The sequence below is a fragment of the Peromyscus leucopus genome, chromosome 22 (assembly GCF_004664715.2).
Source record: "Peromyscus leucopus breed LL Stock chromosome 22, UCI_PerLeu_2.1, whole genome shotgun sequence".
Classification (NCBI taxonomy): Eukaryota; Metazoa; Chordata; class Mammalia; order Rodentia; family Cricetidae; genus Peromyscus; species Peromyscus leucopus.
Genome location: NC_051081.1, coordinates 37,998,435 through 38,026,150, shown reverse-complemented (window position 1 = coordinate 38,026,150; position 27,716 = coordinate 37,998,435). Strand labels below are relative to the sequence as shown.

The 27,716-nt window shown below is 51.9% G+C and overlaps 1 protein-coding gene across 1 annotated transcript in view; it reads left to right on the top strand.

Annotated features, from left to right (window-relative positions):
* Klhl29 (kelch like family member 29) overlaps positions 1-27,716 on the top strand; it is a 309,174-nt gene that overhangs the window by 265,803 nt on the left and 15,655 nt on the right. Inside the window, exons 6-8 of the mRNA XM_028875573.2 lie at positions 17,908-18,046; positions 25,632-25,834; positions 27,074-27,333. Of these exons, the coding sequence (XP_028731406.1) occupies positions 17,908-18,046; positions 25,632-25,834; positions 27,074-27,333 (602 nt within the window). The remainder of the gene's footprint in view (positions 1-17,907; positions 18,047-25,631; positions 25,835-27,073; positions 27,334-27,716) is intronic.

The window sequence follows — 27,716 nt, the reverse complement described above, 5'->3', positions numbered from 1 at the left end:
TAAGTCACTGAGCCCCAAGGTTCTTGTCAACCATCCGTCCAGAGCTCAGAGTCTAGATGTAGCAATGCCTGTGTGAAGAGACCATCCGTTCCAGCTCCTGTATCGCTACCCAGCCCTCCGGAGCTGCCCTGCCCTAGAGAAGAAGGGCTCATTTGGGGGTCACCAGCTCCCCTGGAGTGAGAAAGCAGACTTCCCATCCGTGGGCACACAGCCATGCTCAGTAAACCCTTGCTGAATGCGTGAGCGCATGAACCCATGAGTGTGTGGCTGGAGAGGTCTGATCAGGGCTACCCGCAGAAGCAGAGGTCGCTACTAGCCAAAGGCATCTGGGCCAGTGGTCACGCTCAAGAAGTCTGCTTTGCAATCATGGGTTTTCTGTAGGTTTTCGTGGCGTCATTCAAATGTTCTGCCCTGGCTTTCTCGCTTGGCCATGTTTTGTTTTCACTCTTCATGGATCCCTGCCCTGTGCAGAGCCACATCACCGCACACAGCAAAGTTTAAATGTTCTTCCTTCTCCTGAGGGAGTTTGGTGTGGTAGTCGAAGCTGTAGGCAAGCCCTGGGCCACTAAGGCCTCTTGGGTGCTTCTGGCCACTGGGCGATGGGTTCAGTTTTCCCCGAGGTTCCACAGCCCCACTCAGGAAAGCAATAGTACCTTCCCTTCCTACCTACGACCTAATGTCTCCTCCGCAACTCGGGGGTAGAATCTAGCTCACCCTGGCTGGCTCCAGACCCCTCTTCGGGCTTCCCTTGACTCTTCTCGGGGATTGATTTCTCCCCAGACCCCCAGCGGGCCCGACCAGCCAGCTTTTTCTCATGCCTGCAAGTGTCTAGACCTGACCTAACCTGACCCTGACCCGTGACAGCCCCTTCTGTGTGCTCCTCAGACCCCAGGCTTCTTATTCCCAAGTGAACCCTAAACTTTTCTGGACTGCTACACCTGCCTTGCCGTAAGGAGAGTGTCCAGGGTGAGCAGGAAACAGCAAAAGGCGTTCGTTTAAGAAACTCATTTTTTAACACAGCTTGATCCTGGTTCTGAGGCTCACAAGCTGCGAGGTCTTGGACAAGTTCTTTTCTCTGGGGGCTTCATTTTCCTGCCGACTTGAAGGTTACTCCTGAGGGATAAAGGAGATAAGGTAAGGGCTAGGCTCACACGGAGATGCAGGAAGAAAACATGCCTCCTGAGGCAGGCTCTTCTAGGTACAGGACGCAGATGAACGCCCCGGTTGCATGACGCGCGGTGTCACTCTAGGTGGCCCCTCTCCTTCATTGGGGCTTTTCACGGGGAGCCCAGCCCTCTGCCAGCCTCAAGCCCCAGCCCAAGCTGGCACCCGCAGGTCGCGCAGGCGCAATTGGCAGGACAGACGTGCTGTAGCCCCTCCTGGTGACGGTGGAGGCACCGCCCACCCCGCCCACCCCCGGCGCCGCCGTCACGTGTGGCCAGTCCCCACCGGGAGGTTCCCAGCGCGCGCGCTAGCGGAGGTAGCGCGTCTGCGAGTCTCTATTTGCATATGCGCACGCCGGATATTTATATCTTCTCCTCAGCCAGTCCAAGTTATTGATGTCTTAAAGTGACTTTAATCTGAGCCTTCTCTTCTTCAAATGGGCTTTTGATTTCCGGAGTGATATTATACATGGCTGTAAGCTATTGACTGAGCGATTGCGTTGTGTTCTCAATGTGCTGATGCTGGGAATCTGCGATATAAATAAACTTCCTCTGGTAGAATCATTATAAAGCACAAGCAGCAGAAATTTATGGAAAGAACAGATTAAATGCTTAGACTTAAATTCTTCAGCGTGCGGCTTGCCCTAAACTGCTGTGTCTGGAATTTGGGCTGCTGATTCAGGTGGAAAAAATCAAACGGACACATCGCTTGTCGGTGCATTTTTACTATGATCTATTGTGTTGCCCAAAGAGAAAGCTCAAAACCTGCCATTGATAATCCTGGTTAAAACTTGGAGTATAAATTATTAAGACGTGTAGTTTCTTTTCGGAGTGGCTGGGGATTGGGGCGGTAGCGCAGTAAAGAAATACAACATCAATATGTGCTTATGCATTGTAATGCGGGACATTTTTATGCCCGTAATAAAACATCCCGCCTACAACTATGTTTATGAAAGCAACAGATAGGAAGATCCATAATGCCACTTAATAGAGTTAATCACCTCCCATCGGAACGTTTTAAAAGGCTTTTTATTGCATGTTGAAAAGCTCTGACCATAATTAATACCCTGCACACTGTCAGGTGCCAGTCAGAGAGCTGGAGGCAAAGAAGAGAACTTCATAGCACCGCGGAGCTGAGAGGACTCTCCAAGAGGGCTGCCTGATGTCTGAGCTCCAGGTTTTATAAATCGGGCCTCCAGCCCCCAGGGTTAGGCTGTGTCAAGCCCTGGGCTCTCCATAGTGGGCATGGAGCTTTGAATTTTAATATTCTGGGCCCTAAGATGTAAATTCTACTCATGTTCTGTTCTTAAGGTTTCTAGGTTTGGGCTGGTCTGAACTCTCAACAATAGTTCCCCCAGTGACCTGCCTAGGGGTTCTGAGGTCCTAAATAAAACGGCCTGGCTGCTCAGAGACTGTCTTATTAGTTTGTTACCAGTTTGGTGACTGCTGTTAACTACAAAAGTTGACATAGGGCAACTCAGAAGCCTTTGGTTGATATGTTAATATGAGGATGAGGTCAAGTCATACCCCAGACCCATTGGGAGGGGACCCCCAATCACCCAGCCTCTAGTCTCTTGAACACTCCCCTTCTCTTGGGGGTGGGGGCAGGGTGAAGACACCTTATCTCCTTTGTCGCTTACCACTTAGCAGCTGTGTCCCTGGAGATATCCAATCTCCTCAGCAGCCCAGAAAAGCTGAAGAGGTGAAGGGTCAGCCTGAAATAATGAATGAATAGCATTGACCTTTAAGACTTGATTTAAGCCAGCCTGAGAAAGTGATAAGGAGAGAGACAGTACTTCCCAGGGCCTGGGCCCTGATTGGTGGTAGAGCTGGATCCAGCTGGTCCTCTGGGAAGTAATTTCCTGTGTGTAAAAGCTGCTTTCTCCATGGAAAAATGTTGAGCCAACAAGAACAGAGAATGAATGACCCGTGATGTCAGCAAGGCTGAGCTGTCTCCCAAGCCAACACAGTGGAACTTCCTTCCGCTTTAAAATTATGGGATGTGCGAGGGCTTGGGTGAGTAGATGTCACTGGGGTCCCGAAGTGTTGCTAGAACAGGCCTTTGCTTGACTCGTACTTGAATTCTGAACTGAGTTCTGGTTTCTTTTTCTTTCTTTCTTTTTTAAGATTGTTTGATTGATTGATTGATTGATTGATTGATTATGTATGCACACACCAGAAGAGGGCACCAGATCCCATTATAGATAGTTGTGAGCCTCCATGTGGTTGCTGGGAATTGAACTCAGGACTTCTGGGAGAGCAGCCAGTGCTCTTATCCTCTGAGCCATCTCTCCAGTCCCAAGTTCTAGTTTCTCTTGAGACATTAGTTACAGAGGTCCTATCCAGGCCTGAATGGGTTGAGAGTGCTCTGCCTCCCCCCACCGCAAGCACTGTGGCCTGTCTGTCCTCTCCTTCCTGAGGATGAATGCCAGAACGGAGTGAGGCCACGTCTTGCCCTCCCCGGGTTATATGTGTAGTCACAGGAGGGCTCAGATAGTAAGGCCCAGCGAGATGAGGTAAACTCTGTCAGTCAACAGGAATGTGTTAAGCACCTACTGTATGACAGACTCTTGCCTTCGGGAACCTTACCTCTCCATGTCCTGAGGCCTTCCAGAGGCGGCGTCTGAAGAAATAAGAAATGGTGTGTGACCATCGCAGGGCTGTGCAAAGCAGGCTGATAGGCCAAGACACAGTACTCGGAGGTGGCCTCAGTTCACCTCATAACTCTCCCCACTTGCTAAGCTCCCCTCCCTACTCAGGAAGCCCTAGGGTACATGCAGGGACATGCCACCTCAGTAAGCTTGATGGAAAAGTAGATGTGCAGGGGAACACCAGTCTATGATCTTGGCTGGACGGTGTTTTCTTCCGACATGTGTCCCCTGATGAGACAAGTGAGCTGGAGGGTATGACCAGGCAGACGCTGTGAGTGGCCCACGCTGTCTAAGTGGGGCAAGTGCAGAGCTACATGCCAGCCCATCTAGATTGGCACTGAGCTAAAGCCAACCAGTCCTCGTCCAGTCAGCTGCCATAGCTGATTTCTCTGACCATAGGTCTGGCAGCCTTGGTGTTTGTGTGTGTGTGTTGGGTAGCCATTCATGATCCTGCCCTCACCGGTGGCCTTGAGTGAGCAGTGGGGCCTGGGTTCCTGGGGGGAAGAGTCTGAGGTAGACAGAGCTCAGTTCAGGAAGGTTCTGTAGGACTTATGAGATGAGTTGGCTAATAGATATGTCATCCTGGGAGGTCACGATACCGCTTGTCATTAACCCAGGCACCCTGCCTGGGGTTCCCACCAAGACTTTGTAGGTGGCTGCTTGCAGGCAAGTGAGTGATTTGCAGGACCACACGAATATTTGCATAAACATATGTATGAAAGTGTGTATTTATTTGCATTAATTTGCATGAATTGCTGGCTCTTGGAGCTGTCGAGCTGTCGTTCCTTAATTTTATTTTATTTTTTTTTTTTCAGTAAATGTCTTTGCACTCTGAGAGCAGATCTGGACACTTGAGTGAAAATAAAAAGGCAGAACCCACAGCAGTTCGTGGCCATGAAACCCGAGGTTCTCAGGCTTTGTTGTACATTAGATTCTCCTGGGGGGCTCTTAGACAGCATGGGCTAGGGCTAGGGCGATGGCTCAGGGGTAAGACACTTGTTGTGCAAGCCTGAAGACCAGAGTTCAAATCCCCAGGACTCAGAAAAGCCCAGCTGGCCGTGGCAAGGGAGATGGAGACGGGGAATCCACTCAAGCAGCTGGCTAGTCAAGCTGGCCAAATACTGAACGCTGCGTTCAGAGGAAGGCACTATCTCAATATATACCATAGAGAGAAAGCAAGAAAGACACTGGACATCAACTTTGGGCCTTCACACACGCACTCACACACACATGAACACACATGCATTCTAAAGAAATCCTGGTGCCTGAGTTTGCCTTCCATATGCTGTTGACTCAAAAACTCTGGGGGTGGAGCCTAGGCTTTTTACTTTTATTTATTGATTTTTTATTTTATTTTATTTTTGTTTTGTTTTATTTTATTTTTATTTTGTTTTTTTGTTTTTTTTTCGAGACAGGGTTTTTCTGTGTCACAGTCCTGGCTGTCCTGGAACTCACTTTGTAGACCAGGCTGGCTTAAACTCACAGAGATCCTCTTGCCTCTGCCTCCCAGGTTCTGGGATAAAAGGCAAGCGCCACCACACCCAGCACATCAGTCGTTTTTTAAGTTTCCAGGTGAATCTTCTGCTCAGGCCCATCGTGTGCCGTGCCTCTGACAATACTGCTTCCCTCCTCTTCACTTCCCATGCCATGGGCCACTTCTGCGTCTCTCCCCCGACACAGGCCCCAGCTCACAGCAATGCTCTATAAACACTGGGTGACCTTGTTACTGAACACAGCCTGGCTCATCTTTCAGCCCTTGGATCTGAGCAGGGGTGGTGCCCTCTACTGTGTGCCCACTCTGAAGACCTCTCCAGCTAGCTGAGGCACAATGGCCAGGGTCCAGTGTGGCTACTGTGCATCTAGCCCACCCTAAGCATAGGCCCTCAGAGTCACGCTCATAGGCATGTGTGTAAGCCTGGGCCCACGGACCCAGGATGGCAACTATACCCCATGAGTTTGTGAAAGGTCGGTCTGTGAATTTAGCATAGAGTTTGGCAAGTCCATTTCCCAGGAAAAGCTGATCGCCAAGCTAGAGGCCCACAGGGAAATGACCTGGACAAAAAGAGCGGGGATTAAATCCAGGACTGGAAACAGTACCAGGCTAGCGAAATTGATCCAGCGGGGCCTAGAGCCCAGACTGTGTACCCAAACAGGCCTCCCGGCTTGTGCCTCTGGGGTCTCCAACAGTAAGTTGTCCACCTGGAGCACAGCCCCTGTGGCTGTGTCCAGAGTGGCTCTGGGGACCAGTGACTTCAGATACATGGTGAAAATCAGCATTTCTACCCACCAGCACTTGCCCCGAAGACAGAACTGGATAGAAGAAGGAGTTGCCGTAGACACGGGATTAGAGACACAACCAAAGACAAGAGAGTGATGGAGTATCCATACCCCCCTGCTGATTCTTTCCAGCCTCGGGTACCAACCACATCACATGATTAAAAACACTATGGACTGTAGCCAGTATGATGGGTGGGGTGGGTGAGCTGGCTCTCGGGCTCTGAGTTGATCCATCCCCAGCCCTATGAGGCTCTGGCTCCCCACCAACCTCTGTGTTGTCCCATTGGCTAGCATGCCTGACCTCCACTCTCTACAGGGCCTGACCCACTCACTGGAGGCACATCTTTGTCCTTATTAGGATCCCCTAATATTCTTGGAATGACAACGGACATGACTTGTATGATATAAAAGACCATTAGCTTTGTGAAAGACCAGAAAAGACCCCGGGGTTTCATCGCCCCCGGATGGGTGGGAGGTTTATATGGTTCCCAGACCGGACCTGCCCACAGATGGCAAGTGGACACGAATGGAGAACCCGGGATAGACGGTCTCCTAGGAGACTGTGGAGGACACAGGTGGGCAGGAAAGGGCCCTTGTGCCTCGGCCCCACACAAGTGCACACACACTCTCCCCTCCCACCCCCGAGTCCCCCAGTTTGATAGGCCGCCATGAATCCCAGCTCCGTAGCATCTAGAGTTGCTGTTAGCCCCTGGCATTTGGGGTTTCTGTTTCATCCCCCTCTTTATTTGGGTCCTTGAACTGATTGTACTCTCAGCTCTGGTTCACTAATTCTTGCAAATCCTTTAAAACTATTGATCTATTTGCTGGAATGGTGACTGTCGGGACGCTTTGGAAATGACGACTTGCACCAAAGCAGATGGAAGAGACCTGTGGAAGGATTTCCCTTTTCCTCCTGTCTCCCCTCTGCCTGCCCTCGCCTCATCCCTGAGCCAGTATTGACAGCTGCCCTCTTACTGGAATGGGTGACTGACTTTCCAAAACCCGACTGACCAGATGCTTGAGGAACTAGATCCGCAAGAGGTATCTAACAAAATGAAGTTTTGTGGGCTGTAGCTTGCGAATTTAAACTCCAAGGCTGGGTCCCTGACTGTTAAGACTATTTGTCCCTTATGTGAGGACACCACTTCCTCATCCAGGTCACTGTCATTTTTCAGTTTCCAACCTACTCTTGAGGTCTGCATTGGGAGCAGATCCCTGAAGACCTTCATGCACCCCTCTCAATACCCCACATCCAGCTTATGTCGGAATCTAGGAGACAGGCAGGTGAGGGGACTGAGGAGCCAGCCCCTCTGGGAATGCAGGGTCATGAAAGGGAAGCAGGGCTCTCACAGGCCTCCCCTCCCCAGCCACTGTGTCCCAGACAGAGGAAATAGGTCACATAATGGCCTATGTCCACACAAGGGCTGTGCTGTACTGGAGGATGTGGTGGCTGTACCAGCTCTCCACTGTGCTTTGGGAAAAGACGTTTCAAGTTTATACATGCCAGCGAAGGAGACAGTCGTCAGGGTCTCCTCAACCCCCTGAAACCAACTCCACACGGAATCCGGAAGTCCTCTGACAGCTTCCCCGAGAGTCCCCTTTGGTCTAGGCCTCTCCCTCACAGCTCACTAGTGTTGCTGGAAGATGCTCCATCTCTCCAGACGGATAGCTTCCAGACCCCCGACTCTCTGTGCCCAAGGCCATCTACGTAACTTTTCTCAATTCCATCTCTAGACTTAAGATCTATGGGTTTCTGGGGACTGTAAAGATGGTGCGTGGTTGCCGCTCTTGCAGAGGACCCAAGTTCAGCTCACAGCACCCAAAGTTGGTTGGTTCACAACCACCTGTACCTCCAGCACCAGAAGATGGGACACAGTCTTCTGGACTCATGAGACACCTGAGCTCTTGTATGTACACACACACACACATTTAAAGATTTATAGGTTCCTTACCATAGCTTATTTAACCTTTCCTGGTGATGTCAACCTGTACAAGTAGCCTCATTTCTTACCATCTCCTTCCCCAGTTGTCCATACTTGGAATATAGTAATGCAAGGCCCTGAGCTTTTTCGTGTGTAGGTTGCTGAGAACCTCCCCCTCTCTTCTACCTGTAATAAGTTCCACTCTGAAGGCCAATCTAAGCCTCCCATTCCCTGTGACTGTTGCACATCCATGTGCATACCTGTGCTCTTCCAGCATCCATAGACCCTGCAATAAGTAGCAATAATGACTGGCATGTCTGTAGTCAGGAGCCTGGGATATCAGCCACGGAATCCATCTCTAACAAAATCACAGGGAAGGGATTGGCTGGAGCCCAGGAGCTGGGCTGGAGATTGGTTGGGGCAAGAATAGAGGCCACAGAGCCAGATCAACCACAATTCCAGTCCTTTGGGGACTCTGGGTATTCTCATCATGGAAAGTAGATTCCTTTTCCTCCAGGACCTGGCCCAGAGCTGGCCCCATGAATGCACCTCAGGCCACAGTGAGTCAGTTCAAAGCAATGCATCATCCCAGGGCTGTACGCATTCTAGGCACTGAGCCACATTGTCACCCTGCCTCCTGTACTTTTAAGGCTCCATTGGTGACTTAGAAGTTACGCCTTCACTTCCTGACCGGCCTTCCCTAGGTCACCTGCACATAAAAGCCACCAGTGACCTTGGTGTCTCCCAGGATAGCATGGGCTCTTTCAAACCTTGGGGCCTTCTCAACTTGCACCCCAGCCACCTGGGGCAATCCCTGTGAGTCTTTCTTAGACAAGCACCCTGCTTCGGTGCCTCTTGGGTTCCCCGGGCAGAACCGGGCATTCCTTCCTCTGCTCAGTTCTTATCCCCATTGGCATAGCTGTATCAGTGTGTCTCCCAGTAAACCTTGCACTGCCCCTGGGCTGTATGTGTGTTCATTCATACGTGTCCCTGGCGGGCCCCCAGTACCCGCAGCATCCAGCGCACAGAAAACACGTTTCAGGAATACACCAGTGGGTATGGGTGCCACTCCCAGTTCTTGGAACTCGGGGAGTCAGTCAGCCTCTGAAGTCCTATCCCCCAGTCTCATTCCCAGCCTCGGGTGTGTTAGGTTGTTCCAGGCCGCTCCCTAACCACATTAGCTAGCTCTCTATCTGGACTACCGGGTACGTGTAACTCTCCAAGGTTCTGAACTTGCCTCTTGGCGCCAAGTAACTGTCATGACTTCTTAACTTCAGCCTCCACCCCCACCCCACCCCACCCCCAGTGAAGAATTCCCCCCCCCCACTTCCCAAAAGCCTAGCCCCATTGTGGGAAAGAAACAGAACCTCTGATAAATACACTGTAGGTCCAAACATTTCATAAAGACAAGAGCATTTATGAGAACACAAGAGTGAGGTCCCCACCCCCACTCAACTTAATCCCTGGGACCATATGAGTCTCGCCCCCTTGTCATTACAACCTGTCATTCAAGACACCACTTCCCCTTGCTGCCAAGCTGTATTCTTAGATCATATAAAGATGATAGGGACTCCTTTCTCCCCTAAATGTCACTGGCTGCCACTCGCCCCGTCCACACCCTCCATGCCGGCTTCCAATGGCCCCATAGCCTCCCGATGTCCTTCCTACTTTGGCTCATCCACCTTCCAGAAGAAAAAGGAACCAAATAAAAGCATCTTTAGCCAGGTGGTGATGCACGCCTTTAATCCTAGCACTCAGGAGGCAGAGGTAGGCAGATCTCTGAGTTCAAGGCCAGCCTGGTCTCAGAATGAAGTACAGGACAGGGTTTCTCTGAGTAGCCTTGGCTATCTCAAAAAACCAAGAGAGAGAGGGGGGAGAGGAGGGAGAGAGGGAGGGAGAGAAGGTGGGTCAGAGTCTTTAGTGAAGGCGATAAGGTCTAACCACTGCTAATGTTGACCTAGCCAGGCACTTCTCTGATTGCAGCCCCAAGGATAGTCCAGTAGCCTTCCTTGCTTATCCAGAGGTTACCTCACCACCCTGCAGTGGAAACCACCATCTGGCCAGGTTCCTTGGGCTGGATCTGGGTCATGACGTTTGTGGTGGTGTGAATGAGAAACGTCTTCCGTAGGCTCATGTGTTTGAACATGTGCTCCCCCGGTTAGTGGTGCTGCTGAGAATAGAATGGAAACCTCCAGAGGTAGAAATTTGCTGGTGGAAGTACGTCACTGGAGGTGCTCTTTAAGGTTTTATAGCCTGGCCACACTTCCTGTTCCCTCTCGCTCTCTGCTTCAGTCTGCTTCCTGACAGCCATCTTGACACCATGTTCCCACTGCCATACTTGTCCACCATGATGGATTATAACCCCTCTGAAAAGCTTTTGACTCTACAACACTCTACCCTTACCCTCCCCTAATTCCTTCCCAAATGATCCCCTCAGGCATGATCTGTTGATTCATGCAATTGGTTATTTTGGATTACATTTGGGTAAACCTTACCATCCTGGTGGCTAGAACCTAGAGTGTTAAAAGGACCGCTTTTCTCTAGCCACTCTGTGTCAAGGTCACAGCTGCTGCTCAGTGTCAGCCGAGTGAGTTGGTCATTTAAGGTTCTTCTAGACAACTGCAGCTCAACAGAGTAATTCAGTCTCTTCCCAGAGATCTAAATCCTGAATGGGGCTAGGCTTTAGCAATGACAGACCACCCTTCAAATTGTGGGTTTGCCACTGTTGTTCTTAGCATTGATATCTCCTAGGCTTAGAGAGGGCTTGACTTCTACAATGGGTCCATCTGCTTCTACACAGCTAGATCTTTTGACTAGTTCGGTTGAATTGTGTTTAAGGATGTTCTGATCACTCCCCACACCTCCCTGTGTGTTCTGTAGCCCACTTGAATTCAGATCACAAAAGAAAGTAGGGGTGTGTGGGGGTGTGGGGGTGTATTCGCACACGCACATGCATGTGTGCACACAACATGATGCCATGTACTCCAGGGTTAAAGAGCCTAGCCTGGGGAGGAGATGGGTAGACAATAGAGTCCTCTGGAATGAGGCAACTAAAGATCTCTACCTGATACCGAGGTACCAGCAAAGTCTCTTGGGACCACAGGAGAGGGCAAAGCATGATGTGACTGAGGGAACTCTGTGAGACTCCTTAGAGGATGCTGCATAAAGCTGAGGCTTAAGGAACTTGTAGACCCTAAGTGTAAGAGATGACTTGGTCAAAAGAGCAGGAAGTGCTGGGCATACACTGAGAGGGTGGAGACAGAGATGATAAAGCTGTAAATAAAAGAACAGACCCTGGAAGGCTCTGTGAGTTCACAGAGCGGAGTTAACAGTAAGGACCTCCCGCAGAGGAGGAAAGGGCCCTTATGGTAGCAGACTGTAGTGCCTCGGTGGTGACATCACGTTTTCCCCAGGCACAAACTGGCAAACCCTGGGCGATCCCTGGGCCTGGGGATAAGAACACCGGCCCGGGGCAAGATGGGGGATGCTTCCGCTCATTTTGTGAAGACTTCAAAGCAGCTGTAAGGAGAGCTGGCTCCAAGTACTTCGTGGATGGCGTGGCGATACGAAGCACCCACTGAGGGGGCTGTGTGTGCAAAGTCCTCCTTTGTCCCCACAGTGTCAGCTCTCATCCAGCTTCTGCGCTCCCAGATGAATTACCCTCTGGGCATGCATGACAGTCTTCACTGGGCTTTCCCGGTGTATTTCCCAACTGCTCTGAGTTTATAATGTTTTCGGGTCCTTTATCATATATGTGCCATAAATGCCAATGGAACCAGGAGCATTTATCACCTAGCTGGGTTCCTGCTTGAGCTCTGGAAAAAAAAAAAAAATTATTCGGTTGCACCACCTTTCTCGGGGCTCTGATTTAATGGACTTCTCTGCTGCCAAGCCACTGGAATTCTTTGCCTTTTAATATCTGACACCCCTTTCTCTTTATTACCGCCTTGGACAGCCCTTCTAGACCGGCTGGAACGAGCCCATTAGTCTCTGACAAATAACTCGTGTCATTTGGTGAAAAATATGCAGAGGTTTGGCTACAGCATCCTCGCCGGTCTTGGTTCTGTGGTCTCATTCTCCTCTAAACAAGCACGCAGCTCCAGACAGACCCCTCTTGGCATCCCCCAGTCCCTCTCATGCCCTGCAAAGCTGGGTCTAATGGGATTGTTTCACCTCAACCAATTATAACGGAGCTGAAGGCCGGGGTGACTCGAGATACCTGTAACTGTATGGAAGAAGCAGGATCGGTCACAACGGCTGAAAAGCATCTCCTCACATATGAATGGGTTCTTAAATGGTATATTCCTACCATAGGATGGAAGTCAGGGGGAAATTCTGACACAAGGCACAGTGTGGACAGACCTTGAAGGCGCTCAAGTGAAATAAGCCAATTCCAGGCGGGGCAAATGTGTATGTTTTCACTTACAGGACATCTCCAGGGAAGTCAGTCACAGAGACAGGAAGTAGGCAGAGACTGGGAGAAGGCGGCTAAGTAGGGTTATGGTTTCATGGATATACAGTTCCAATTTGGAAAGGGTTCCTAGAAATGAGTTGTAAAACAGTGTATGTATACTTATCACCACTAAACTGCACACATAAGAGCTGGGCACGATGGAATGTCTACACAATTCTTTTTTTTTAAATTAACCTCATACCAAACTAACAGGGAAAACTGACACAGGCCAGTTCTGAGCTCGTGAGTCCATTTATTCCTGCCTTCCAGATCAAGTGACTCTTGCCAGCTAACCGGCAATTCTCAAACACCCTGGCTTAAAAAGGAAACTTGCTTATTTAGATTGTGGTTCTGGCTAGGCAATTTGAGGGTTAGGTCAGGCTGCTATGGCAGAGGCCGGCCAGTCTACATGACACTCTGGGATGGCTCATCTCCATACCATGCCGTCTGTCTCTCATCCTCCAACAGGCTACCCCCAGTTTGTGTGAGGTAATGGCAGGGATCTCCAGAGGTAACAAAAGCAAATGGATCCCCTTGAGGCTGTGGTTAACACCCATATGTAGCTGGAGAATTTCTCTCCGGGTCCCGCCAAACCCCAGCCCACTTATAAAATAAACACACAGACGCTTATATTATTTAAACTGTTTAGCCTAATGGCTCAGGCTTCTAGCTATCTAGTTCTTACATCTAAAGTTAATCCATTTCTATAAATCTATACCTTGCCACATGGCTCGTGGCTCACCGGCATCTTCACATGCTGCTTGTCATGGCGGAGGCTGGCAGTGTCTCCCTCCACTTTCCTGTTGTCTCAATTTTCCTGTTAGTCCCGCCTATACTTCCTGCCTGGCCACTGGCCAATCAGTGTTTTATTTATTGACCAATCAGAGCAATTTAACATACAGACCATCCCACAGCACCCATATGAGGTCCTTTCTACTTCACTCTGTGGTCCGAAGCAAAGCATAAGACCAGCCATGATTCAAAGGGTGGGAAATGACCTCTGCCTCTTGATAGCAGAGAATTTTTACAACTTACTATGTGGGTTACACACATGTCAGGCCCTGAGCTGAGTGCTGCAGGTTAAGAAAAATACACACACACACACATACACACACAATGTCTGATGCAAGAGGCAGACGTGTAAATAAATAATTACAAGGCATAGTGTAATTATGCTTGGGATGTTTTGAAAGCATGCATGAGGAGGCAGAGGGCAAGAGCTATAGGAAGAAGAGGCAAGGAGGCCTGGGACCAGATGCTATCAGGACTGGCATGGAAAGCCCATGGTGATCAGCCGGATGAGGAAGGACTTGGGCAGAGAGGAACACGTTTGGAAGCCAGGTACTGCCTGGGGTACGGGGAGGGGACGTCACTAGAAAGTAAAGGAACATGGAGAAGCTGGGACACTTGACTCCGTCTGCTCACCTTTGGAGGGGTCATTTAACCAGAGGCCTGTGGCTGTCCGCTGTGTGGAGCCACAGCGTCGAGGTGGCTTGGAAGGAGGCTGGCTGGAAACTGGGAAGTACTCTCTGGTCATGTGCTTTCTGCCAGGTAGCCTTAGTGGGAGAAGAACCCCTGATGGGGCGGGGAGATCAAGGTACAGGGCAGCCAGTTCTGTAAGCATAGGGGTGAGGCATCCCACTCAAAACCATGAAGACCGGGAAATGCCCCCAAATGCCAGCCAGCAGGAATGGAAGCCAACGCGATGGCCCTCCACGTGGGCTCAGACTATCAGGCCCCCCTCACACATGTGGTACCACTGAGTCTTTAACAGGGGAGAACCCAAGGGTCTTCAGCCCAACCTGAATCTCATAGGTGCAAGGTGCTGCCGAGAGCCCTGAAAACCCAGCCTTTGATCCGGGTTTCACGCAAATCCCACAGCCCTTCCCATACCAAGCCCAGCTATTTGGACTGTTTCCAAGAGCCACCTCAAAAATCCAGGAGGGTTATTTGGCTGTGAGACAAGGGTGACGAAGTCAAGCAGCTTTCACCCAGGCCAGCAGGTCCTGTCTTCCTCCTGTGGATTCAGGGTGTGCTTCTGACAAGGATAGACTGTGATGCCCACCCTCCCCGCCAGCAACTCTGCAGGCAGTGGCAAGCACATACCAACTGATCAATACTTGGAATGCATGGGGCCTGCTGTGAAAAGGAATCCCCTGGTGAGCACTTTCATAAATTGAAAAATTCTTCGGGAAGTGAATAATCGTCCCCAACTATTAAATCAGATTTCTGAAAAGGTAGAGCTGCAGAGCACAGAAAACGCGTGTGGAGAGCGGTGCCGCCTGAATCTGAATCGGACACCTGCCCGATCTGGACCGGGACTTGGGATTCCTGGTGCAGCCAGTGTCGCTGCTGGGACTAGGGATATGGCTAGAGTCTTGACCTGTAGGGAAAAACCTTTGAAAACATCAGAACACAGCAGGTCCAGGAATGGAATGTTGGCCTGGCACTCCCTAACTCCATAAGCACACGGGACTGAATCTGCTTCCTGACACAGTATGATGACCAGGGAGCCACAGAGCTACTAATTGGAGCCCACCCCCACCCCCCAGGTAGAGGTAACTCACCCAGGGCCATCTAACTACCCCATGACAAATCCAGAATAAGAACGAGGACCCAGGAGCTAGAGAGAGAAGGTTAGGCAGTTGAGAATGCATATTGCTCCTCCAGAGGACCAGAGTTCAGTTGGCAGCACCATAATAGGTGGTTCACAACTGCCTGTAACTCCAGGTACTGGGGATCTGACGCCCTCTTCTGGTCTCTGCAGGTACCTACACTCATGTGGGGAGACACGGGGATGGACACACACACACACACACACACACACACACACACACACACTTTTAAATTTTGAAAAAAAAAATTTTAAAGTTCTAAGAGTTTGGGATCCTCCCCTGAAATTGTCCCCTACCTTTACCTCCAGCCATCTCTTCACTCCTAAATGACATCATCCACCAGACTCACTCAGCCACAGGCCCTGTAAGAATCCCAGCATCACAAGTTACAGGTTCCCTGCCGGGGCCCCACAGGTCCTCCTCCCTGAGCCCCATAGGTGCCTCTCCAGCCCGGGCCTCTCACGACCACCTGTGCCTTACCCCCTCTTTCTCGACAGGCTTACCCCAAACCGAACTCTTCCTCTGGTCCCTTCCCGCGCCCCCTCCCCACCCCCCATCCCATAGCAGCCAAGGCCTGAACGCTTTCTCTGCCCTCCAGTGTCCATTAGGCCTCCTCATCTTGCTGTGAGATCATGGGAGGACTCCCCCATCGACGGTGGTTTGAATCTACCTCAGTGACACTGGGCACAGTAGGCGCTGACCAGAGGCTACATCATTAGCTTTCAACGAGCAGGGGCTGTTGGGAATCCATTATTTTACCTTCTCAAGGCTGCGTGTCTCCCAGAAGGCAGAGTGCAGGTTCCCCATCAGTTCCGTCTCCAAACTCAAGGTCTCTGGATATAGGTTGTCTTCGTGCCTCCCATTGGGTTTCCTAAATCACTCTCGTCCTGACTGGCTGTCAGATCACTGGGGGCGGCGGCTAACCTCTCCACTTCCCTGCACGCCATCCCCGGCAGCACCCGCGCATGCGTGCTACAGAATTAAGCTCAAGGCTCCTTGGCGCGGTCCTCACCTGCCAACTGAGGCATCCCTGTCACTCTCCGGCTCACCCATGCCCACACCCTCCAGCCTTGTCTCTCTGTCCCGCTGAAGGTGGAGGGCCCAGCCAGACTTCCACAGGCACACCTGTGAGCACGCTCCCATAGTTGCAAGTCAGCCTACCGCCTGGTTAGGGGTCTAGGGCTTAGCCTGTCCTGTGGCCCAGGGGACAGTCCTAAGACCTCAGTCCTCGGCAGAGCCCAAGCCCGGTGTATCCTTGTGAGGGAAGACCTGCCGGACGCCCAAGGCTGCTAATCCTATTCTCCTCCCTGAGCTGGACTATAGGTCATGTGACCCCACTGGTCTCTGTGGAAAAAAAGAGAGGCTCAGAAAGAGAGAAGACCTGCCACAGGCTGGGGTAACTCACCCAGGGACACCTAACTACCCTGTGAGAAACCCAGAATAGGAAATAGGAGTTAGGGGTATCGCAGCATTCAACTGGTACTGACCCTGTGTTCAGGCGTGAAGGAAGGAACACCGGAGGGTAGTTCTAGAAAGCCAGCTTAGCTCAACACAGACGTGAAGGGCTTCGAGTGATAGTAAGGGGACTTTCCTGTCATTACCTGTCTGATGACAGCCATCTCTTCACCCTGGCACAAGGGTCTAGGCTTCTGACGTCCAGCCACAAGATATGGCAAAGCATGAGGGGCCCTGGCTGCAGCCAGATGGGATGGGGCTAGTGAGAAATGATGGTTATCCAGAGGCCCTAACATCTGCCTGGGGAAAAAAATACACCTTAGTTAAATGGGCTGGCTGGCGGGCTCTTCTCTCCTCCTTCCTTCTAGCTGTTGGGGTGGGTCTGGGAGAAGATGTTGACATCCCTAGGTCTGGAGCCCACAGGCCTGGATTCTGTCTGTGCCAGCCCAGGTGGCCAAGACTCCAGGCAAAAGGTAGGTATACACTTGGGGGCAGGAAATCACCCCCAAGTCCCTCCCCCTAAGACCTATGGAGGCTGCAAAGCAGCTTGCCATTGTCAAAGGCACAGGCAAGGCTGGGCGTCCTGGAAGGCTAGCCTAGAAAATGGGGCTGAGGCAGAGAAACACTCCCACCCAACCCTACCTGCACCCCACCCTACCCCACCCCACCCCACGCTTGCTTGCTTGACCCCAGAAGCCCCCCCCGAAAGTGTGAGATGGAAGGAGGCACTTGCCAAGCCCTCGGTGGGCCCTTCTGTTCTCCGGCTTCCCTTCCCAGGAAACATGGTTCCACGCCGTGGCTTGCGTGTCTAACAGAGGGGATGCTGTTTTTGCAGGGTCGGTGGGCTTTTGTCCCTCTGGACCACGTCCGGCCCATCTTCCATCACAATGCCACGCTTTACTCGATACGTCGGCACCACTGGCATTTGGAGACCTTATTCCATGGTTTTAGGATAGATTGTGTTTTTTTTTTTCTTTCTAAGCTGTTTGTGGTATTTTCTGTTCGCAATTGTCAGTATGGGAATCTTTCCCCGCTCTGCTCCCTGATCTTTCAATATCTGGGTTTGGTTTTTTTTTTTTTAATCATATTTGGGTTTTTTTGTTTTGTTTTGTTTTGCTTTTTTAAGTTGTTAGTCCCTTGGTTATGTAGCCCCTCTCTCAGTGGCCGCTTGTTTACGCATTGTTTGTGATCTCTCTTGCCTGTCGGTGTTCAGCCAGCCTTACCAAGAAACAATATCAAGTTATTTCTATTTCTCTACTTCTTGAAAAAAAAATTTAATTAAAAATAAAAATAAATAAATACAAATAAAAAAAAAAAAAAAAAAAACCTCTTAATGGGAACCTGGCCCTGTCTGTCTTCTCTACTCTGCAGAAATGTTGAAGGAGTTGAACCAGCAGCGCCGAGCGAAAGCGTTTACAGACCTGAAAATTGTTGTTGAAGGCAGAGAGTTTGAAGTCCACCAAAATGTTCTAGCTTCCTGCAGCTTGTATTTCAAGGACCTGATTCAAAGGTTTGCCTTCCTTCCAGCTCGGGTCTGTTCCTTCGTAGGACGCTTTTGTGTGGCTTTTCTCCTCTCCCCTCTCTTACAGGTTCCTGAAGCGTGACTCCCTGTCACAGAGCCAGTAGCCATCTCTCCTCCCCCTCCCCAGTGCCCACACACACACCCCCAAACACACACACACACACACACACACACACACACACACACACACACACACAGAGCAGCCGCTGCCCTTGCCCCCACACACTGCCTCACCGGCCACCAGGAGCTAGCCCGCAGTAGGCCACACACCTCCCCCCAAACCCCATGTCCTTAGCAGAGCACAAAGCCCTTCCTGAGACTAAGAGAACCATAGACTCCACTTGAAGGGACCATCTCACACTGCTCCATCCCTCAGGGTCCCCAGATCCATCACCACCACTGTGGATGGGTGTGGACCCAGTACCAGGAAAGCCTATGATTGAACAGGCCATCCCCACAGAGGGACACCAGGCACCCCAGGAACGGCTCTTGCCCAGCCTGAGTCAGGGAGAAGAGTGTGCAGGCCAAGCCTCATGCTTGAACCCTGGGCCCTAAGTGCAGACCAGGTGTGTCCTAAACACGGTCTCTCAGCCTTCACCTTCCCTCGGCCTACCCTGGCCCTATCTGGCCATTTTTCATTTCTACCTGGATCGATGTGAACAGTGCCTGAATATCTTTGTTTTTTCCATTTTGTTGATTTAAAAAAAATAAATGATTTTTTTTTTGTTTTTTGTTTTTGTTTCATACCCTTGCAAAGATGTCAGGGCCACCTCCTAGCTCCTTAGTGAGGGAGAGCAGCCGAGGGGCCAGCCCAGGGTAACTCTCACGTTTCTCTCACCCATCAGCAGATTAATGCCGCTGCTCATTTTGCCTTGCAGCCTCTCCGGGGCGGACGCTGAGCCTGGACAGAGCTCAGAGTGGGAGGACAGGACCTCTGCTTGCTTTCCAATGCTGTGTTTGGACTTGCCAACTAACCCCAGAGCGACTGTGTTTTGTTTCAGGATGGCATCTCTTTCCTTGTCCCTTGTATCCTTTGGCGTAGGGCCAGGCCGCCGGGTGTGTGAGGTCCCACTCAGCCTCACTGGTCCCTGTGCCACACAGGAGGGGCAGGGCTCCTTGTGACATTTCCCATTTCCTGGACAACTCCGTCTCCTGCCCGCCCTGTGCTTAGGTTTCTGTGTATCTGAGGGATTAGAGAGACACGTCTCGGGGAAGAGGTGTCCAGTGACCTCTCCAGTCCCGGGGCACTTTGGGAACAGTGGCTAGCACCTGGCTGCAGGAACCTAGCTAAATAATCTGGGAACCTTGGGCCCTGACCCAGATGGGCTACAGAACAATGAAGTAAAAGCAGAGCAGTGGTCCATCCCTGGACTAGAACCATGTGGGGAAAGGAAGCCTTTAAGTGCCTTTGAAGAGACATTAAAAGCCAAACTCCCCCTCACAACAGGGAGGAATACTCCGATAGGTAGGAACCTTCTTGGACAGATGAGGAGGAGGAGGAGGAGGAGGAGGAGGAGGAGGAGGAGGAGGAAGGCCCTTCCAGACAAGGAGGGCAGGGGCAAAAACAGATACGAACCAAGGACAGGAACAGGTGGCCTCCCCAGAGGCAGATGTGAGCAGGTCCTGCCTTCCCACTGGCCTCCCGGGCTTGCTGTGAGGAGGAGGAGGAGGTACCCAATGACATCAGCAGCCCTGATGGGAAAGGATGGGCATTCCATCCAAGCAGTTGCTGGGAGAAAGAGGGAGTCAGGAGACCTGGGTCCTACACTTGACTCTGACACTCATCCTGTGACTCGGGTCTGGCCACACCCTGGCTCTCAGGCCTCAGGCTTTTACCACCTGTAAACCAGAAGTTGGTCACAAATGATGTTGAAGGTGACAGTCAGTGTGGATGGACAGGACCAGCCTGGTGAGGCTTCTTTACAGGTCTGAATGCCAGGACAGGAGAGGAGGAGGTGCCAGGGTCCTAAAGGAAGAGCGCGGGTCAACAGTCTAGTGTCATAGGGGAGCTGGGGAAGATGGCCAGGAGAGCACAGGGCACGCCATGCTTTTCGAGCCTAAAGGGCACCCAAGTCCCTTAGCGGGAGGTAGTCAGGCATGAAGTAACTTCAGGAAGCAAAAGAGAAGGTGGAGTTGTGCTTGTCCGCAGCCATTCTGAATCTCCTTTCTCCGTCCTGGCCACACAGGGTCCATGTTGCCATTCCTGCTGATGGCTGCCAACAAAATGCTTTGGAAGGAGGGAAGCCAGATCCTCCCGGGAAGATGTTATCTTTGTGAGCCACATGGCCCCCAAATTCTTCATGGTCAGAGAGCCGCTCATGTCACCATGTTTTAGTCCCCTTCACATCGGTGACCCTGAAGCCTTAGCATACGGTGGTTGGAACAGCCAGGGTAAACTTCCGAGGGTGAGGGGCTCCTTTTCAGGGGCTGGTGTCTTCAGAGGTGAGGAAGTAGGGACAATCTGTGTCTCGGAGCTTTTATGGGTCAATACTGATCTGCCCCGGCTGAGCTCTGTCAGAGCAGGGGACACCCACCCCTGGCCCCTGGCTGTACACCTCGGACTTGGAAATTCAAGCAGGGGCTCCATTCCACCACCAACCTAGGTCATGTGTCCACGGCTCCATCCCCCCTCTCAGTGTGACCGCCTTTCCTGGAGCCATGGGAGGGGACATATAGGAAATCTCATTCCTCTCTGCAAACAGACAGGGTCTCTCCTGGGCCAAAGCCGCTCTACCCAAAGTCCTCAGCGTTGGCCAAAGCTTGTCCAAAATCCTCAGCAATAGGTAGTACATGAATCAGAAAAGGGAAGCATGAAACAGACTAAGAGGAGCCACATCATAAGCTTTGCATTAAGCCTGGACAGACAGACAGACAGACAGACACAGACACAGACACACACACACACACACACACACACACACACACACACACACACACACACACACGGCATCAATGTGAGAGTGAGCAGAAAAGCTGGGTCTGCCCAGTGTGACCTCCCAGAGAGCAGTCAAGTCTTTTCCAGGACCTCAGCAGCCTGGCAGTCCCAGGGGCCCTACCTTACCCAGGCTCTTTCCTCACAGGCTTCCATTGATGAGCTAGCGTCTTTAAGCCATCCTTTATCACTCCCTCTTTTGACAAGATTGCCATCTGGTGACAAGAAGTATTCTAGATATGTTAGCTTGAAGAGCTCGTACGGTTAGAATCCCCATTTCACAGAGGAGGATCCTGAAGCCTCAGGCATTTAGCTGACATACAGATATTGTCTGACACAGAAGGCCCTCTGGCCATCCATTCTCCAACCTAGAAAACCAAACTGTGCTTTCTTTTTGTAGGCAGAGTCTGTGAGGGAGAAAGGGGAAGTCTCAGGGCTGACGCCGTGTTCAAGTAGGGGGGTACATGCAGTGTACATGTGATGTTAGGGACCCTGGCCACAAAGCCTGCCAAGGAGGACAGAATTCCACTTGAAGACAGGCATTTGTGTGCAGACCTGCAAGGGGACTGGGCCCTTCAGATGAGGCCTGGAGGCCAAGGAGCCCTTGAATGGGAGGCCAGCATCGAGCCAAGGGCAAAACAAAATTCACAGGCCTGCTCAGCCCGACCTTTGGTTGGCCAATCTGAGTCCATAGGGTGATCAGCAAGGAAACTGAGAGGCAGGGGCTGGGACCCTACCTTTGGACAATGAGGCAGGGGGGTGGGGTGGGGGGACAAAGGGTTGAGGCACTGTCTTTAAGAAAATAGCAGAGATAAAAATACTGAGGTACAACCTTTGGACGATTATTGGGGTATTCCTCCTTCCCTTATCTGCTCACATACTTGGAGGGAATCCAGCAGTGGCCCTTAGGGTCGGACTCACCCCTTGCCTGCATCATCTGCCCTGGCTTTCCTTCTTTGGCCCATGGCAAAGTCCCTTCATTTACCCTCTGGGCACAGAGAATGTCTCAGGATGCACAGGTGCTGTAGAAATATTAATCAAGGCCAGTCACCTCCACTTAATACCTAAGCTAGAGTCCATCAGAGAGGATGTGACCTTCTTTCTTAAAAGATGGCAGTGATGTCTCCTGCCATCCCTGGCACTTCCCAGCATGTCTCTAAGTCGAGGTGTGGGGAGAAAAAATGCTCAGCGCCTGAGAAAACCTGTTCCTCCTCATACCAAAGAGGACAGAGACCGGAGCATGATAGCTGAAGGCAGAGCCTATTGGACCATGTAGGATATGTGAATTCTATTCTCTTTCACATTTGGATGAAAACAATTCACTGATTTTTTTTTCCTAACCTGATTTTCACAAAGCTTAATGCTAAGCTCTGGGCTTCTCCTTCCTTCTTCAGCCGTGATGTGGGAGGCTAGAGCGGATACTGACGCAGTGGCCCACCTCACCAACTGACATGGAGCTTTTCATGTACCAGTGCAGGGACACACCCTGCACCTCTCTCCCTAGGTGCCTGTCCCCTTCCTCATCTAGAACACACAGGCGTGCCTTGAAAACAAGGCACCGAGAAGAGGGATTGACGCCTCTTAGGGGTCAGCAGAATGATGGAGACCAGATCCATCATTGCCTTGCCTCCTCTCAAAGAGTGGTCCAAGGCCTGCCAAAGTCCACAGGACCCAGTGAGGCCTGGGTCTACACAAACCCAGTGCTGTGAAGCTAATGACATGGGGCAGGGGAGGAATCCTGTCAGAAGGATGGAGCAGAGTACCAACTGTGTCCATCACCAGCCTAGACCTTCCATTCACCATTGCCCTACACTTCCAGACAGTGCCCAGTTCCAATGTGCACTGTGCAAACACCTGGCCACAGAGGCAGATGAGGGAGGGGGGCGGCTTATCCCAGAGGAGTTCTCTGCTCAAAGTGTGTTCTCCAAGATCCGACTAGTCGAAGATAGGCATCTCTGACACATCCATAGACCAGCCTTGCTAAGCAGCAACGGTACCTAGGAACCGGAACTCTCCTGGGCAGCCCTGCTTGGAAGAAAGTAACTTCGTGCAGTGCTAGTCTCCTGCTGGAACCCTCAGACAGTGTGTGCTGGGGCACCACATTTCTGCCAGGCCCCCAAGATGGAGAATCCCAGTGTTACTCTAGTCTGTTTCTGTGGTTCTGTATATCCTCGAACCATTGTGTCATGACCCTCGGGGAGCAGCTGCCCACTCAAGAGCCAGCTTAGGACGGTGGACAGAACATTCATCTCACCTGTGACAGATGCAGTGTTATAGCCATGATCGGAGTTACCCATTCCTAGGGGACCTCTGCTCAGAGCGAAGAGACCTAAGGAGTGCTAGGTAGACACCTACTGATGATTGGAAAGACTCATTACCAGCCTTTTGTGGCCCTTGCAATTCTCTGAACTACACAGGAACCATGCAGTGTAAGACCACCTGTGTGCCAAGGGGAGTTTATCCAGATTCCCATGCCTCCTCTAGACCTTTGAACTAGGCTACTAAGAAAGACCAGTATAGCCAAGTAGAAGGGACTAGCTTTTCCAGTCCCAAGAGCCTCCAGCACCCCCCTCTTGCAGATCATTTTCCCAACAGAGACAGCCACAGCCATGCAATCTATGGCCAAGGTCCCCTCGATTTAACGTCATTACCAACGCTCTCCAGTGCTTACCCCTCCTTCCTGGCATACTTCACAGTGTAGGCAGCTCTATCCCCCGCAAACACCCTCCCAGGCTCAGCTTTGAGAAGCCACAGGTAGTCAGTCACCAGCAGTGTGTCAAGACTAGCCCTTTATAGCTATAATTCCAGCACAGGCTCAGCCAGGGTCGTGTGTGTGTGTCTATACTCTCAAGACCTACCTCAGCTCTTCGCTGGGTTGAGCGCCTCCGTCTGAGGACTCGGACACACAGAGAGGGCCATTGTTGGCGGCAGGAGTAAAAGGGATCTTGGGAAAAGGTGAGCAGCCCGTGTGGACTCCGTCAGCCCTACCACACTGAGGCCCAGCATGACTTCTACAGAGCCTAAGGAAGTACCAAGGAGAGGCCAGGCCGTTAGGATGAACACAGGGGCAGCAAAGACTTGGAGCAAGAAAGTTGACCAGATGGCCTCTGAGACCTGGGAATAATCAGAATTTATGGAGTCTCTAGGGGGCACTTGAGAGCTAACAAATGTTTACACCTTACAAAGGCATCCAAGCCTGGGACTCCAGCTCAGCAGCAGCAAAACACAGGTGTGGGAAGTCACTTGAGCACTGAGTGAGCATGTGCCGGAGAGGCTCAGGACATCTGCCTGTCAGTGGCCATGCAGGGTACCCAGGTCCCTTTGCTTCCTACTAGTGCTCTGTCCACTCACCCAGCAGCCTCTTTGGCCAACCTACTGCCCTACCAGGCACTGGTACACCTCTCCTGCCTGCCCCGGGGGGCACCCAAGGGACCAGTCTCAAGAGGCTTGGCCTCCCCGCGTGTTTGCAGAAGTCAGTGGGTAGGCCATGGAGCTCACTGCCCTGCCACAGCCTTGGTCAGGCCAGGCTCAGTGAGGGAAGCTGGTGAGAGGAGCCCAACTAGGGTGGTCAGGTCAATGGCCTCTGAGAAACCTGCCTCCTGACTTAACGCTCTGGGTGTTTTTTTTTTATTATTATTATTTTTTCTCCTGGCCTCCTGTATCGGTGTGTTCTGCCTCATCTTATCTGTTTCCTTCCAGGTCCAGCTGTAGGGAGCGGCTGCCAGGCCTTAAGAGCCTTTGCAATGGTTTCGTATTTCTGTAGACACCAGATAAAAAACATACTGATATATTTGTGTCCCTCCCCTGCTCCCCCCCACCCCCAGTTCACAAGCCCGATGCACACTCTACACGCAGGCCACTCTGACCTCTGACCCCGTGTTCCATGTGGCAGGAGGGCACCCCCGCCCCGCCCCGGGCCAGGCCCCAGGTCATGGCTGCTGGCTGTCTGTGGCGGAAGTCCTTGGTTGTTACCCTCTCCCCCTTCCCAGCTCTAACCATTCTGTCCGTCTATCTTGTCTTGTCTTCAGTTTCAAAGCAATGTCATGAAGGGCTTCCCTTCCATGCCTAAAAGGAAACAATATGTTTTGTTTTGGGAGAGGTTGGGGTTCGGGGGGTGGGGGGGACTTCCGGGGCAGCCTTCCAAGGCCCTGGGTCTTTGAGACAGGCTCAAAAGGACGCCTCCTGATTGGCTAGGATGGCAGCCAATCAGGAGCCTTTGAGCCCCAGCTGGGAAGAGAGATTCTGCCGCTTGAGGCAGGAGGTCCTGCTTGCCAGGGCATGCTGGTACCCTTTGGTGTAGACACCAGGTCCAGCAGGTAGCTGAACCATATTGTTTCCCTTTGCGGCTAGTCCTGGTCCTTGTCCCCATCCACAGCTCATGCTTTTTGATTTGCATCTTTTTTTGCATGGACATGCCGAGTAGTGATAAGCAGGGTTTTCTGTTCTCTGGGGCGCCTCTGGTCAGACCTTCTCTTCCAGATCCTGTGTCAGGCCATTAGGTTCAGGTGTGTCATTGCTGTGTCCTTTGAGTCCTAAGACGAAGGGCGTGACTTGAGGTGTACAGGGAGCTCTGGCCCTGTGAGGAAGCGGCCGTGGCCGCAGGGGTGGCAGGTGAGGACATCCCTGGTCTCTGTGCCTTAGGTCAGTGCAGGACGGCAGCCAGGGCAGCCGGGAGAAGCTGGAACTGGTGCTCTCGAACCTGCAGGCTGATGTCCTCGAGTTACTGCTGGAATTCGTCTACACCGGCTCGCTGGTCATCGACTCCGCCAACGCCAAGACCCTGCTCGAGGCGGCCAGCAAGTTCCAATTCCATACCTTCTGCAAAGTCTGCGTGTCCTTTCTCGGTGAGCTGACCAGGGGGGGGCCTTTACATCACGTGGAGAACATGGTGCAGCCAGCAAGAACTGAGTGAGGAGGATTTGTGTGTCCCCAGAGTATGCTGGGATATCTAGATTTCACCCGAGCATATGGTTGGCTTGATGGAATGGCATGTACTGAAGGGGTCACTGTGGCCTTGCCAGAACCAGTGGCCATTAGGATATGTAAACAGCCTGTGCAGGCAGGAAACCTGACCACTGTGCCCTGGCCTCTAAGCCCTGAATGAATCAACCATGCCATCTGTTCGCCCTTCAGCATATCGGTTCCCGGGCCACACAGATGCATGGACAAGCCAGTGCATCTGATCTGACCCTTGGAATCCCAGAGCTGGTTTTCTGCAAGACGTGGCTATTGGTGATGGGCTCACCTTCCAGACTTCCTGCCTAGAGCTTGCTTTACAGTTTGGTGCTGCTCAGCTCTGCTGGGAGATGTGGAGTAAGGGGGGGTGTCAAGGACAGCCTCACACATACCATAACATATAAAACACACACACACACACACACACACACACACACACACACACACACACACGCATAAATACAGAGCCTGGGTGTGGTATGCAGAAAGGAAAGCTAGAGTTGGGGAGCAGATCAGTGAGGACTTCGGAAGGAGCTAATTAATCCAGGAGGGTCAGGAGCCATAGCGGCAGGATGGGGCACACACCCAGTTCTAGCCCGAAAGAGCCATTAGCCGGATTTCAGAAGAGCCAGCTACCAGACCCCAGGTTCTAGATGGTAGACTAAGGGAATCTAAGGGCCATGGGAGACAGCGGATTGACATGTGAGGGCTGCTGTGTTACAAGATTTAAAAAAAGGTGTCTGTGACCTCAGGCATGCCTGTCATGATGGAAGACACCTTAAGTTTCAAAGTGGCCGCTACCCACAGCCCAGGCCCAAATCCTGAGGCCCCAGCTCCCCCCAACCCCCAACAGTCAGGGAGGCAGCTCATGCCATGCCTCACAGCTGTGGTCTTCTGCTATGGTCTGCAGGGGTAGAACTAGGCCCTGGGAGGCCCACAGGAGTCAGGGCAGAGGGAAACCTGGGGAACGGATCTGAGGCTCAGAGTCACGGGAGGCAGGTCACCAGGAAACGGATTGGGTTCAGAGGAAGGTCCAGGGATGATGATGATGATGGGAACAAGAGGTGATCCTTTCAGGTGATTCCCCGATCAGTGACCATTCACTCTCCCGCCCCCCTCCCACCTAGAGAAGCAGCTGACCGCCAGCAACTGCCTGGGTGTGCTGGCCATGGCGGAGGCCATGCAGTGCAGCGAGCTCTACCACATGGCCAAGGCCTTCGCGCTGCAGATCTTCCCCGAGGTGGCGGCCCAGGAGGAGATCCTCAGCATCTCGAAGGATGACTTTATCGCCTACGTCTCCAATGACAGTCTCAACACCAAGGCCGAGGAGCTGGTCTATGAAACTGTCATCAGGTGGATCAAGAAGGACCCAGCAGCACGGGCGCAGGTAGGTAGGCCTGCTGCACCCAGTCCCTGCAGGGGTGGGGTCTGCTGCAAGGGTGGAGGAAGGGGAAGGGCTGCATGTCTCAACAGCAAGGATTGTATAGGAGTCGGAAATAATGAGAGGGAGTCTAGTACATACACGTACACACACACACACACACACACACACACACACACAACCCTCCACTCTTTTTTTTTTTTTTTTGGTTTTTCAAGACAGGGTTTCTCTGTATAGCTTTGCGCCTTTCCTGGAACTCACTCTGTAGCCCAGGCTAGCCTCGAACTCAGAGATCCACCTGCCTCTGCCTCCCGAGTGCTGGGATTAAAGGCGCGCGCCGCCGCTGCCGCTGCCGCCGCCGCCGCCGCCACCCCACCCCCGGCTTAAAC